General features: G+C 42.6%; 2 protein-coding genes across 10 annotated transcripts in view; one reads left to right on the top strand and one right to left on the bottom strand.

Annotated features, from left to right (window-relative positions):
• Positions 1-15,014, bottom strand: part of LOC126937902 (putative COBW domain-containing protein 7) — a 952,477-nt gene that overhangs the window by 228,697 nt on the left and 708,766 nt on the right. The gene's annotated exons all lie outside the window — the stretch shown is intronic.
• DOCK8 (dedicator of cytokinesis 8) overlaps positions 1-15,014 on the top strand; it is a 240,779-nt gene that overhangs the window by 138,411 nt on the left and 87,354 nt on the right. For all 9 annotated transcript variants that reach the window (XM_050761724.1, XM_050761731.1, XM_050761732.1 and 6 more), the window contains 6 exons: positions 4,577-4,694; positions 7,057-7,127; positions 8,142-8,280; positions 8,898-8,999; positions 13,210-13,305; positions 13,975-14,209. In XM_050761724.1, the coding sequence (XP_050617681.1) occupies positions 4,577-4,694; positions 7,057-7,127; positions 8,142-8,280; positions 8,898-8,999; positions 13,210-13,305; positions 13,975-14,209 (761 nt within the window). The remainder of the gene's footprint in view (positions 1-4,576; positions 4,695-7,056; positions 7,128-8,141; positions 8,281-8,897; positions 9,000-13,209; positions 13,306-13,974; positions 14,210-15,014) is intronic.

Raw genomic sequence — 15,014 nt, 5'->3', positions numbered from 1 at the left:
ACTGGCCACGCAGGCAGATCTTCCCTCCCAAAAGAAAACATTATTATTCTTTTGTATTCATTTCTTTAAAAGCATGCAGATTTAACAAAACATATTACTTAGCACTCTTACTGATTTAGAAATACGATGACCCTTAGGAAATGCATCTCCTTAAAAGAAATTCCAGGCAAACTCATTTACCCTTCCTGGGAGTTAGTTTCCTGGCCTTCAGAAAATGGGATGTTGGACCAAATTATCTTGAGTTTCCTTCCAGCTGTGTGCTCGGTGGGGAGTGCTGGCAATGTGGCGCGGGACACTGAATATCTGTGGTGGTGATGTTCGGATACAGGGGTGAGCAACCCCTTCGGAAGCAATGGGCAAAATTGCTGAGCAGTGGTGGGGGTGCACGGGAATGGGTGGCGGTGCCCTGGTATTGGAATGTAAGAGACGAGTGTGGTGAGAGCAGTCTGGCAGGGCTACTACTGTTATGATTTACACAGTCCCTTTCATCCAGCTACTTCAAAGCACCTTCACAAACTTTGGCTCATTATGCCTTCAAACACAGCATTCAAGAAAGGTTGACTGGCGTCTTTTAATTAATTCAAAGATGATGAAGCTAAGCATTACAGAATATAAAGGGATTCTTCCAAAAGTATGCTGCACTGCAGAGGGGCAAGATATATAAAGTGTTCACCACAGCTTTCTAACTGAAACAAGGAAATAACCTAAACACTTATTTTTAGAGGAGACCAGTGTAAATTATGGCATATTCACAACATGCAATGATATGCACCCATTAAAATCATGTTTATTGAAAACAGTCACATTGGTGAAATGGTCATAACTGAACAATATTTGGTGGCATAAGAAAAGATAAAGCTTTGTACATACAGTATGACAAAAATGTTTAATGTGGCCGGGCATAGTGACTTACGCCTATAATTCCAGTACTGTGGGAGGCCAAGGCAGGAGTATCACTGAAGGCCAGGAGTTCAAGACCAGCCTGGGCACCATAGTGAGACCCTGTCTCTACAAAAAATTTAAAAATTACCCAGGTGTCCTGATGCATGCCTACTATTGTAGCTACTTGGGCGGCTGAGGCTGGAGGATCACTGGAGCCCAGGAGGTCAAGGCTGCAGTAAGCCATGATCACACCACTGCACTCCAGCCTGGACAACAGAGTGAGATCCTGTCCTGTCTCAAAAATTGGAAAAAAAAAAAAAAAGTTTCATGTGTAGAGGGGAAAAGGCTAAATGGAAATGTGTTAAAGTCTTAACAGTGATCCTCCTCAGTGCAGTGGTATAGTGGGTGGTTGCTATGCTTTTCTTTATACTTTTATGTACTTCTAAGTTATGCAAGGTTAAAAAAAAATGGGCACACATGACTTTCATAATCATCTCTGAATATGATAATCATATGATTATGAAAGAGGGAGTGTGTATGTGAAAGTGGAATGGACCAATTAAATAGAATGGTAGGGAAGACCTCAGAAGATATGACATATGAGCTAACTCCAAAGATGAGAAGAACCAGTCATTTAGTGAATGGAGAAGCACTCTGGGGAACAGAGGCATGAAGGAAGGAAGAAGTTTGGAATGTTCTAGGTTTTGAAAAAAGGCCAGCATGGGAGAATGGTGAGAGATAAGGTCAGAGCCATTGCCAAGGGCAAGGTCATGTAGGACCCGTGATAAAAAGTTTGGGAAACCCTTGTAGGGGCCTGACATAATTTATTTTACATTTTTGAAAGATCCTTCTGACCAATATATGAAGAACATTGTAAGAGGCAAGTGTAGAAGTCAAGATCTATTGAGAAGGCGTTGCAGGGGTCCAGGTGAGAATGAGGGTGGTTCGGAGTGGAGAGACAGGGACAAGGTAGGTTGGAGTGTGGGTCTGACTTGCTAGCCGTGTGGAGGAAATAATTATCATAATAACTATCATTTATGTTTTTAGAGGGCCATGTAACTGCAGTATGTTTTCAATGTTCACATTTATAGGTTTACAGACTTTGTACTTGATAAGGTACAGAAGTAAATCATTTGTCGTAAATCATGCGTTTAGAAGCATATGCCACGCTTCTATTATAGTAATGATAATAATAGAAGTCTACTGCTAGTCATAAAACTTATCTGTTCAGAGAAGGCTTTTTTTTTTTTTTTCAAAGAAGTCTTCTAGGTTTCAGTTGTTGCTCATTAATGCTCACCACAGCCCTTTGAGGTAGGCACAATTATGCTTTGGATAAGCTTTGGAAAAGCTAAGTAACTTGCCAAAGGCCATGCAGCTAAAAGAAGCAAAAGCAGAATTTGAATCTCAGCTCTCTGCCTCCAGAGAGAACACCTTTTACCCCTCTCTGATACGACCGCTCCACAGACATTAGCTCTGCTTTTTTGATTGGTGGCAGTGGAGATGAACAGAAGTGAACAGTAAGCAGAGAGGGGTCTGCACCCCACACACATCCCTGCACCCCAACTGTAAACTGCCATCATCATTTACTGTATCCACGTCCACTCCTGACAGCATCAGCGGCTCAGTCGTATCCACCTGCATCAGGGTTTTAGGCTGCCTCAGTTTAGACAGAGTAAGATTTGGGAAGTGCTGCTAAGGCAGCCAATGGTTGAGTAGAAACAGCACTGTACTGGATCTCTACCTGCTCTGTGGCTCATTCATCATGTGTCTCATCTTTAAAAGTTAGGGCTCAGTCTAGGTGCCTCCTGGCCTGAGCACCCCAGAATTCTATGCTAATCCCTTTAGTGTGACATGGCCTGTCGTCTACTTTTCTGGGAAGACCATCTACACCTCACTGGTATTTGAAGCTCATTGAGTATTGTCATATATCAACCCAGAAAGTCACAGGGTACAGCAGCTCAGACTCGCTCCCAGCACCAGGCCACCCCTATTCTGCCTCTGGGGAGTCACCCAAAATAGAGAGATGGGGGTAAAATAAGACCTAGGAATGCTATTTATTTGCCTCCACGGTCTTTGAACTTGCACATCCAATGTAACAGCTCCTGTGTGTTCTTGATTGTTCCAATTACCATTTTTCCTCTCGAATACCTGAGAGCATTCACTATTTTGCAAGAAATTTGAGTAGAGAATCCCTGTGCCCTAACTTTTCTTTCCTTGATGTGGGATGTTCTTCTGTAACTAAGTAAGTTTATCTCAACGTTTCTCCCAGGTAATTTCTCAGAATGTTAAATTCATAAAATGTGCCATGAAAGGATAAATAAATGGAAGGAGTTCTGAGGTCAAAACATTTGGGGAAAGAAGAGTCTTTCTCCTTCTAAGGCATTCTCAGTGCATAGTAACCTGTTTATCTCGCTTCGCCCTGGTCTTTCCCAACCACTTTTGCTTAACCCCCCACCTTCCCCACACACTTGTTAACACTTTGCAGAACACTAAGGCTCTGTGAGATGGGCTGGGAAATGCAGGTTGACATGCCACTGTTAACACCTAGACAATTAAGGCAAACTTGTCCCTGAGAGATGTCAGGATAGCACAGTGTGAAAAGGCCATGCTTGTCAGGGCTCTTATCTGAGAGAATACAGTGGTTACGAGCATGACTCTGGAACTAGACAGTCTGGGTTCAATTCCCAGCTCTGCCATTTAGTTATATAATAGGGGGTGTCTTACCTAACATCTCTGTATCTCGTTTGTTCCTCACTTGTGACATGGGGATGATGACAATGATAATAGTACCTCCCTATAGGATAGCTATGAGAATTAAACAAATTAATAAATATGAAGTATTTGGAACATTGGCCTGACTCAGGATAAGGCCTGTTTAAATGTTAGTATCATTATTGTTTCTTCAAGCCAGGAATATACTTCATCAGTTATGGATACACTCATTCCTTCATTCAACAAATAGTTACTTAGTACTACTATGTCCCAGGCACTATTCTAGCTGTTGGAGATACATCAGTGAATCAGAAACATCAGAGAAAAACCCCTGGCCTTGTGGAACTTACATTTTAGTGGAACCTACTACTAATAATGCAAATAGAAAGAAAAATATATGCAAGTTACCCAGGCACTGGGTAGCCTAGTGCCTGTCCTATAGTTGTCAAATGGATGGATATATTATTCATATTGTTGTTGTTATACAGTAATTGGAGGTTTGAGCTGTCATCTTAAATAAGAACAGAAAGCTAAGCCAATACGAGTGCCATGCCAGTAAGAAAAGGAAACTGCTACATAAAGATTAGGAAGGAAAAAAGAGAAGAATAACATTAGGCCATCATCGATGGCCATGAGTTTTATTTAAAACGAGCTGGACCTTTTTTGCTTTCTTTATGTGTGTATCAGAGATACAATTACCTCTAGGCAGATTTCCACATTCCAAGACATTAAGACTTTCTAAGCTGCAGCAGACACGTCTTTACTTGTAGCGAAACAGAGAGCGATGGAGGTTATTTTCAGATGACTGTAGCTGAAGAGGAAGAATCAAGTAATTCACTCCCTCCAATAATAATTGACTTCTTAGAGGAAAAACTTCTTTAGAAAAAGCACCCCATGAATGGAAGTCTCAGCATTCACTGAAGAACTTAGTTAAAATAAATTCTAGACCCTTTTCATTGATTCTGTATCTCTTCTTTTCCAGAAATCTTCTCTATGTCTACCCACAGAGGCTGAACTTTGTTAACAAACTAGCATCAGCCCGGAACATTACAATAAAGATCCAGTTTATGTGTGGAGAAGATGCCAGCAGCGCGATGCCGGTAAGGAGGGAAATGAACATTTGCTTCAAATCAGGGTGGGCTGCACACCCGTCAATTCACAGGCACCAAGTCCAGGACTCATCAGTGTACAGAGTCCGTCTATTGCAGGCCGACACTGCTCAGCATGTGCAAGGGCTTCTGTGCCCAGGATATCGATGGGGAAACAGGGTCAGTCTTACCTGACAATCTCTTTCTCAACTTACTCTGTAGTGAACTTGGAACATACAGATCATTTTAGAGGATTAAAAAAAATCATAAAGTCTTTCCATACCGCCCATAGGACTACCCCACTCTAAAGGCATACAAAGTAAAGAGATGGCTCAACATGTGCACCATGTTTGCTCAGTGTCTTCCGTGCACACACTGTACACACTGTGTTGTACGCACACTGTGTTACACACTTACCCAAGCCTCGGACCACAGTGCTAATAAATACAAAGTACTGCCTAGTAATTATAAACACACGCCACCTCCACACCTTCTAGGAGTGGATCTTTGTCCTGAGGCAAAATATAAATCAAATTTTATATATATATGTATATATATGTGTATGTAAATGGAGTGAGCTCCAAGGAACTTAAAATACCAGAATTTATACTTTTTAAACCATCTCCTACTAAGTGAGATGGTGGTTAGCTATTACTATTTCCTGTCAGTCATAGAATTCAGTTAATATAACTTTCTTTCTTTTTTTCTTTTTTTTTGAGACGGAGTTTCACTCTTTTTGCCCAGGCTGAAGTGCAATGGCTGCAACCTCCGCCTCCCAAGTTCAAGCGATTCTCCTGCCTCAGCCTTCCAAGTAGCTGGGATTACAGACACGTGCCACCACACCCAGCTAATTTTGTATTTTTAGTAGAGATGGGGTTTCACCATGTTGGCCAGGGTGGTCTCATACTCCTGACCTCAGCTGATCCACACGCCTCAGCCTCCTAAAGTGCTGGGATTATAGGCGTGAGCCACCGCACTCAGTTAATATGCCTTTCTAAAAAAGAAAAAGAAAAAGAAAAAAGAAAAAACCGGCCGGGCGCGGTGGCTCAAGCCTGTAATCCCAGCACTTTGGGAGGCCAAGGCGGGTGGATCACGAGGTCAAGAGATCGAGACTATCCTGGCTAACATGGTGAAACCCCGTCTCTACTAAAAATACAAAAAACTAGCCGGGCGAGGTGGCGGGCGCCTGTAGTCCCAGCTACTCGGGAGGCTGAGGCAGAGAATGGCGTAAACCCAGGAGGCGGAGTTTGCAGTGAGCCGAGATCGCGCCACTGCACTCCAGCCTGGGAGACACAGCGAGACTTCGTCTCAAAAAAAAAAAAAAAAAAAAAAAAAACCTTTCTCCTAATGTCCCGCCTGTCTTCCCAATGCAAGGTGTCTTGAGACAGTGGTGGGGTCCTCTTAGTCCTCTCTGCTCAGACCCCTGGCATGACGCTGCCAGGAGTACCCAGTATGCTTGTGCAGATCCTGTGGCAGCCAGGATGCCCAGCCAAGGGTGACTGTGGGCTAAAATCCAGTCTGTTCTTCATTCACTGAACCCTGGGTTCTGGTGTTGGGATTACTGCATCTAGAGGAAAGAGCTTTTTTCTCTGCACAAAGGTAAGTGCACTTGTTCGTAATGCTTCAGGCCCAAGGAGGTATCTTTTTCTAAATGGCACACATGTGGATAAGGCAGTAGAGATTCAAATCACCTAAGTGACTAGGTCTATATGTTTGGAGAGAGAAGAACCTGGACTGCGGATTTCTCACTCAAGGCGAAAGTATGTAACTTTGGCCTGTTGGATAGACCTCTAGGCAGTGAGGCAGAGTGGAGAGAGTACTGGTTTTATAATCTCACAAACCTGTGGCCCTTGGTCACTAATATAGCCCCTTGGAACCTCGTTTCACCCTTCATATCCAGTTCCTCTGCACTGTGTGCTCGGGACAGTTGTAGACCCAGCACTTTTTTTTTTTTTTTCTTTTTGAGACAGGATCTCATGTTGCCCAGGCTGGAGTGCAATGGTGCAATCTCAGCTTACTGCAACCTCTGCCTCCTAGGCTCAAGCGATCCTCCTGCCTCAGCCCCCCAAGTAGCAGGGACTATATGCATATGCCACCATGCCTGGCTAAATTCTGTTTTTTTTTTTTTTTTTGAGATGAGGCTTCGCCATGTTGCCAGGCTGGTCTCCAACTCCTGGGCTCAAGCCATTCTCCCATGCCGACCTCCCAGAGTGCTGAGATTGCAGGTGTGAGCCACTGCTCCTGGCCAACCCAGCACTCTTAATTGTACAAAATGCAGCTCTTTGATACCAGAACATCCTGTTGGCCTGATGATAGTCAATTTGATGTACCCAAATGTTACTGATAATTTGATCCTTTCTATACTGGTGAACAGGTCATCTTTGGAAAGTCCAGCGGGCCTGAATTTCTGCAGGAAGTGTACACAGCCGTTACATACCATAATAAGTAAGTCTATTTCAGCATTCTCAATATACGCCAAGATGCTTTCATCATCTCCTGGTTTTTCCAAGTCCCCTGGGTGGTTCCTCGTAACTATTTGTATAATTCAGGAACTGAGGGGCAAAGGAAATCCATGCCATTAACCAAGACTGAGAGAAGAACGTGTCTTCAAGAATCCAATATAGTTTTGACTTTTCTGGAAGCTTCTATTCTAGTATGATGCAAAGAGGCTGTATTACATTAATTAAGGAAACACGTTTCCTAACTTGCTTTGAGACAGTGGAGGGGGCCAGAAGCACAGTCCAGCCCCGCTTGCCCTGTGTCCCTGTCCGCTCCACTTGACACCTGCCCCACTGCCTGCCTAGGCTGACCAAAGGAGAAATGGAACACTCATTATTCCACTGGCAAATGGAGTCATGGGATAATGCCTACACTGTTATTCATGTTCCACAGGGAAGGGAGGGACATCTGCACAGTGTCGGACAGAATTGGATTTGATAACCTGGGCCTATTTAAGTCCTTCATTTAAGCATGTTCTGGGGTTGGGATGAGGATTAAGTGAGGTAATGTACATGAAACCCTCGTAAGCATCTAGAGCTTCATAATTCAGTTAAATCAGGTTCCTTTTTCCTCCTGCCTCATTCATTTGCTTCTACTCTTTGATGAGTGCAGCCAGGTGCTAGGCTCTGTTCCTTGGGTAGAGATGGAAAAGGAGGTCACAGCAGGAGTCCAGACCTCATCCTTTCTTCAAATTAAGTTGTTGGAATTTTCCATTGTGTGTGGGGGAGTTTTTGTTTGTTTGTTTGTTTTTGTTTTTTCCTGACAAAGCCTTTAGTTCATGAACAGTTTTATGTAAGGAAAGTGTATCTAATAACATAAGCTTGGTCTCAGGGACTTCCAACTTCAGAGCAGAGTAATGTAAAATGAGAAGCAAAACACCAGGCAAATTCTGAGGAGCAAAGGGGCTGTGGCGTTTTACAATCAGAGAAGTTATTTGTGTATAATGTGCTTTTGAAACAGGTCTCCTGACTTCTATGAAGAAGTGAAAATTAAGCTCCCCGCTAAGCTCACAGTAAATCACCACCTCCTGTTCACCTTTTACCATATCAGCTGTCAGCAAAAGCAAGGAGCCTCCGTGGAAACTCTCCTGGGATATTCAGTGAGTTGTTTCCAGCCTGCTGACTCACACTGCAGTTGTTGGTGCATCTGAGGTCCCTGCAGAGATAAACAACCAAATTCTATTCACTTGATTTTTTCCTGTCAGAAGTAGCAAAACATGCTAAGCCACATTATAGCAAGAGGCAGAAATGATTTGCCTTAGCAAATGTCAAATTTCAGGAATGGAAAGCTAGTGGGTGGCAGATGTTGAAAGAATACTCATTTGTTTTTTAAAAAGCGTTGCAATGTTCACTGTTTCCAAATTTAATATCCATGCTTCACATATAGAACTAGCTTTGCCCCCAAGAAGAAACAATTTTTTCCTTAAAAAATATAACAGGTAAAATAAACATTGATGTTGTTCAGACACACACAAACATTGGCTACAGAGAAAAATGCTACTGCTTTAGCTCCGAAAGCAATAAATCATCAATATTACCATTTCAGGAGCTCTCAGAGATTTAAAATGCAAAGAACTGGACAGAAATTACTGCCAAAAAGAGTACTGGTCAATATCTAATCATTGTTTAGTTGCATTTGATTATTGTGAGCTAGATAAATTGCCAGAATTATATTCTGTAATAAATACCACGTTATTATTTATATCATCTGTTTCAGTGGCTGCCAATTCTCTTAAATGAACGTCTTCAAACTGGATCCTACTGTCTCCCAGTTGCCTTGGAAAAATTGCCACCCAACTACTCCATGCATTCTGCTGAGGTAATTGGCAAGCTGGCCATCAGCTGTTTCTTGTCCAGCCGTAGTCTTGGACCATCTTCCCAGACCCACTTCTCATTCCCATGTGGCCAAGGATGCTCATTGTATTCTCTGGAGCACACCATGTTTTCAGAGAGCACATTGTTCTGATAGGATGGGAGGAATAACTGACTGTGAAACCTCTTTCTTTTAAATGTCACCAAATCAGAATGTTTAGTAGATGCAACCTACACCGAAGGCAGCATTACCTTGCATTATCTACCACAGAGGGATTCCCAGAGTAATGTGTTCTAGAAGAGGAGGCAAACTAAGGCCAATCGTAATGAACAACCGCTCCCATCAAGGATCCTTATAAAAGGTTCCCAGGCCAGATTCCATCCATGTCTTTCTTGGGTCAGTTGTCACAGCTTTCCAATAGATACCAAGGTATTTATTCCCCTAACAATCCTAATGCCAATTGCCTTACCCACTTCCTGTTTCTGGCACTTCCTCTTGCCCATGCACTCTGCTGCACTGCACCCATTTAAAGGGAAGCCCAGGCAGATCACCTGAGGTCAAGAGGTCAAGACCAGCCTGGCCCAACGTGGCGAAACCCCATCTCTACCAAAAACACAAAAATTAGCCAGGCCTGGTGGTGGGTGCCTGTAATCCCAGCACTTTGGGAGGCCGAGGCAGGCAGATCACTTGAGGTCAGGAGTTCAAGACCAGCCTGGCCAACATGGTGAAACTCCGTCTCTACTAAAAATACAAAAAAATTAGCTGTGCATGGTGGCAGGTGCCTGTAATCCCAGCTACTCGGGACCTGGGAAGTGGAGGTTGCAGTGAGCCGAGATCATGCCACTGCACTGCAGCCTGGGCAACAGAGTGAGACTCTGTCTTAAAATAAATAAATAAATAATAAAGGGAGCCCAGGGGACTGTCCACCCTGACTGCACCAGCTGTCACACTGCTGTCACACTTCTCAGTTCCTTGCATAGGTTTACATCAATAAGTATTATTTTGAAGTAAATCTCATACATCATATTTCATTTTAGTCTGCATCTTAAAAGATAAGGGCTTTGTTTTTAACCATCACAATACCATTGTCATACTTTAAAATTAACTGTAATTTCTTAATATCATCAAATATTCAGTCACAAATATTCAGTCACTGATCAAATTTTCAATTATTGCACTAATGATATATTTTCAATGCTTGCTTTTTAAAATTGGTATCCAAATAAGGTCCACACACTACTATTGGTTGATATGTCTCTGAAGATACTTTTAATCTACAGATCCTGCATCTCTTTTGTTTTCCTTGCAATTTTCAAGTTGAAGAATTTCGCAGGAATTTGAATTTAGTTTCAACTGTTCCAGTCAACTTTCTTCTCTGTTCTATCACCATCCACTGCCTGGCTTCCAGCTGTTTTCCTCTTATTTTCTTTTTTCCCTAAAGAGAGACCCATCTTTTGCCCTGGGCCACAGGCACGTACCTGGTAAACCAAAACTTCTCTCCTCAAAACCATCTAAGGGGCAATCCAAGTATGTCCACAGACATTCCCTGATTGGTCTTTATGATTTGGACATCAACACCTTTCAGTAGCCCTCAAAACCACCTTCTCATCATCAAGTTGCACACTCTAATTTCTTAGAACCTCCCATTAACTTCTTAAGCTATAGGAAAGACCTGAGTGTTGGAGAGAGACAAATCTGTGTCCAAAGTCTAGATTCTGCCACTCCCTAGCTGTGTGAATGTGGGTGAGTTGCTTACCCTCTCTGAGTCTCAAAGGTGAAACTGAGCCCATATCTGCATATGTGCCTATAAGGTTGCAGTAGGCATTAAATGAGATAATGCATGCCAAACAAGAAACTCAATTCCTAAGTAAACATTAGTTCCTGTTTCTTACGTGCCCTATGCTGTGTTTATAGATACACCTTAGCCTCTCCTAGTATCCTTTAAACCTGCACTAATCAGATAGCCACTAGCTGCATGTGGCTATTGAGGAAAATATGGCTAGTTCAAACTGAGATATGTACTATAAATAAAATATGCACCAGATTTCAAAACTTTAGTGGGGAAAAATGTGAAATATTGTATTAATAATTTTTTACATTGATTACATATTGAATGAAATATAATTACTTTCACATGTTCCTTTTTTTTTTTTTAGAGACAGAGTCTTGCTCTGTCACTCAGGCTGGAATGCAATGGCATGATCACAGCTCACTGTAATCTTAAACTCATAGGCTCAAGCAATCCTCTCACCTCAGCCTCCTTAGTAGCTGGGACTATAGGCATGCACCACCATGCCCAGCTAATTTTTTTTTTTTTTTTTCAGCAGAGGCAGGGTCTTTCTATGCTGCTCAGGCTGGTCTCAAATGCCTGGCCTCATGTGGTCCTACCGCTTTGGACTCTCAAAGTCCTGGAATTATAGGTGTGAGCCACCATGCCCGGCCCCTTTTTACTTTTTTAATGTGGCTGCTAGATGACTTTAAATTGCATATATAGCTCATGTTATATTTCCACTGGACAGTGCTATTTTAGATCACAGATGGCAAACTCAAGTGCCCACAGGATCCAGATGAGTAACATACATGAATGCCTTGTTCTGGTGGCATCTGTTCACTCTGGAGATTGTCTCTGCCCCGTCTGAAGGTTGCAGCTGTTCCTTCACTCTGCAGATTAGTGCCATGCTAGGATATGAGGCCATTTTTTTCATATCTTCCAGTACTCAAATGAGGTTAGGAAAGCAGTCTTTTATAGGAAATTCTCAGGCTTTCAAATGTTGGTAACTAATATTTCAAAGTTCCTAATACTTCAAACAGAACATATGTGTGGGCTAGAACCCACTTTGGGCCCCAGCTCATGACTGCTGCAGATAGCTTTAACAGCCTCCATTCCCATGTACATGTCTACCTTCCGTTACCATGAAAGACATACAGACCTAGGCGAGGCCCTCCTCACTCAACACTGCAGGACATCTGTAAAGGAATTCAATTTCAATGGGAATTTAAGGCAAGAAACTGTCTCTAAGGCCTACAAAGGTACTGATATATAAACAGTATGAAAGAGTCACTTTGAGTAATTAAAGCAGTAGCCAAACTGGCCTAGAAACATGTTGGAAACACTTGGAAAAACTGTGGTAAAAGGGAAAGTAATATCAGGTATTCAAAAGAATTAAAATTTCATGTCTTGTAAAGATATTCTATACTTCGTCCTGACAATCCTGATTAATGGGGAAATTGCTGGGATCTTAACTTATTTTAATTCCTAGAATCCAGAATTATCAATGCTGGTTTGGAACTTAGAGACAGATCACACAGTTCAACCCTCTCCTCACAGCATGAGAACAGAACATTAAGGCCCAGAAAGTTTTTTTTTTTTTTTTTTTTTTGAGACAGAGTCTCGCTCTGTTGCCCAGGCTGGAGTGCAGTGGCACAATCTCAGCACACTGTAAGCTCCGCCTCCCGGGTTCACGCCATTCTCCTGCCTCAGCCTCCCGAGTAGCTGGGACTACAGGTGCCCACCACCTCACCTGGCTAATTTTTTGTATTTTTAGTAGAGACAGGGTTTCACCGTGTTAGCCAGGATGATCTCAATCTCCTGACCTTGTGATCCGCCCACCTCGGCCTCCCAAAGTGCTGGGATTACACGCGTGAGCCACTGCACCCGGCCAAGGCCCAGAAAGTTTAATTGACTTGTCTAAGTAAAAATAACTAGTTTGAAGCGGGGCGCAGTGGCTCACACCTGTAATCCCAACATTTTGGGAGGCTGAGGCGGGCGGATCAGTTGAGCCCAGAAGTTTGAGACCAGCCTGGGCAACATGGTGAAACCATATTTCTACAAAAAATAGAAAAATTAGCCAGGTGTGGTGGTATGTGCCTCTAGTCCCTGCTACTCCAGAGGCTGAGATGGGAGGATCATTTGAGCCCAGGATGTCGAGGCTGCAGTGAGCTGTGATTGCACCACTGTACTTCAGCCTGGCGACAGAGTGAGACCCTGTCTCAAAAGGAATGAATAAATAAATACATAATAACCAGTTTGGTGTAGAATTGAAGTTGAATCCAGGGCTCCTGACTCCAAGACCAGTTATATTAGTTTTCGAGAGAGTTCTGTATTTGTATAATCCTGATGTTTCCAGTCAAGTTGCTCTGCATTACTTGTTAGTAATCAGAAAAGGGAATTGGATTGCTAATCTTTTTTTTTTCTTCTTCTTCTTCTTTAACACAGAAAGTCCCTTTACAGAATCCTCCCATTAAGTGGGCTGAAGGACATAAGGGAGTATTTAATATTGAAGTGCAAGCTGTTTCTTCTGTGCACACCCAGGTAAGGAATGTCAATGTTAATAATGAAGGTAAAGGTGCAGCAGAGGAACCTTTGAAGGACAGGCCAATAAAAGATCAATGAAAATCCTTGTCTACAGATAAATAAAAAGTAATCCTTTAGTTCTTTGTGGGGACATGCAAACCTCTTTAGGTTTCATTTGTCGTTGGAATAGAAAGACCTTACAAAACCGCTGAGTACCTAAAGGAAAGAACCTTGTATCTGCAGTGGTGGTTGAGAAACTTTGCAGGGACACTTGATTTGAAGCTCTCATCTGCTGTTACCTCTTTTCCCTCCGTAATTCTGCCACTTTACCAGCCTTTGAAAAGAAATTCCATACTCCCTCCATCACCTGCCACTGTCTGAGTTCTGCATCTGCTGAGACCCCTCTCTTGGCAGTATGCTTTACCTGGTATGCTGACCTCTGCTTACAGAACATGTCAGAGCCTAAATTATTTGTTCTTCGCTAATAATTATTGAAAGGTTCAATTTTGTGCACCACATTCTACAAAGAAGTTCATAACCTCAGTCTGAAACATCATGTCTTAGGCCTTCTGGTCTGAAACACTGGATAAGAGGTTCTATCCATAAAGAGCTATTCAATTGTGTTTATGAATCCACTGGTGAACAATGATGATATAAAACCCCATGACCTGCCTTCTCCCTTCCCAGGACAACCACCTGGAGAAGTTCTTCACCCTCTGCCACTCCCTGGAGAGCCAGGTGACCTTCCCCATCCGCGTGCTGGATCAGAAGATCAGCGAGATGGCGCTGGAGCACGAGCTGAAGCTCAGCATCATCTGCCTGAACTCCTCCCGCCTGGAGCCGCTCGTGCTCTTCCTGCACCTGGTGCTGGACAAGCTCTTCCAGCTGTCCGTGCAGCCCATGGTCATCGCTGGCCAGACAGGTATGAACCTGCAGGGCTGGGCTGGGAGGAGGCAGGAGCAAGCAAGCATTGCCTTCCTTAATGAAGAATGACTTTCCAGAAATCCAGAGACAATGTGATCTTCCTTTCCACTGATGATGTGTGTTCAAGGGAGGCCAAGTCTTGTGCTATTTTTTTTTTTTTTTTGACACTCTCTGCATGTTGGAAAGAAAAAGAAACATTAAAATAGGCTTCTTAATATTATAGCTTTTTGTGAACTTTATTAAGTGATTATAGGCAGTCTTTCAAATTCCATTTCTGGTCATTGATGAATTCATTTTACCTTGAAGATATTTTTGTTTTCTTGACTAACAGGAAATGGAACATTTTAGAGTAAGACAACCTGTGTTAAATGGAGGGAAGGAACTCTCTAAATTGAAACGCAATGTGATCAATTTTTAAAGTTAAAACATAAACTCACTATTTTAAAGTGTATAGTTCAGTGGTTTTTAGTATAGTCACAAGGTTGTGCAATGATCGCTGCAATCTAATTTCATAACATTTCCATCAGCTCCAAATAAAACCCCATACCCTTTAGCAGTCACTCCCTATTCATCCCTCCCCCTAGAACTCATCTGTTCTCTCTCTTACAGTCTGTTTCAAATGCTTGCTTTTAACAAATTAACACTAAATACAATGTGTACATTTTCCCTTACAAATAATCTCAAAAGCTTATCCTGGAGGCATGACCAGGGTCCAGTGGTTCTCATAACTCCTCCAGGGTAGACTGGCTGGTGTAGGGCATCTTTATTTGCCACCATTTTCAGCTGTGCCTATATAGCTCTTT

Source organism: Macaca thibetana, chromosome 15 (genome assembly GCF_024542745.1).
Source record: "Macaca thibetana thibetana isolate TM-01 chromosome 15, ASM2454274v1, whole genome shotgun sequence".
NCBI classification, from domain to species: Eukaryota; Metazoa; Chordata; class Mammalia; order Primates; family Cercopithecidae; genus Macaca; species Macaca thibetana.
The sequence above is the reverse complement of the archived record's forward strand: the minus strand, read 5'-3'. Positions and strand labels throughout refer to the sequence as shown.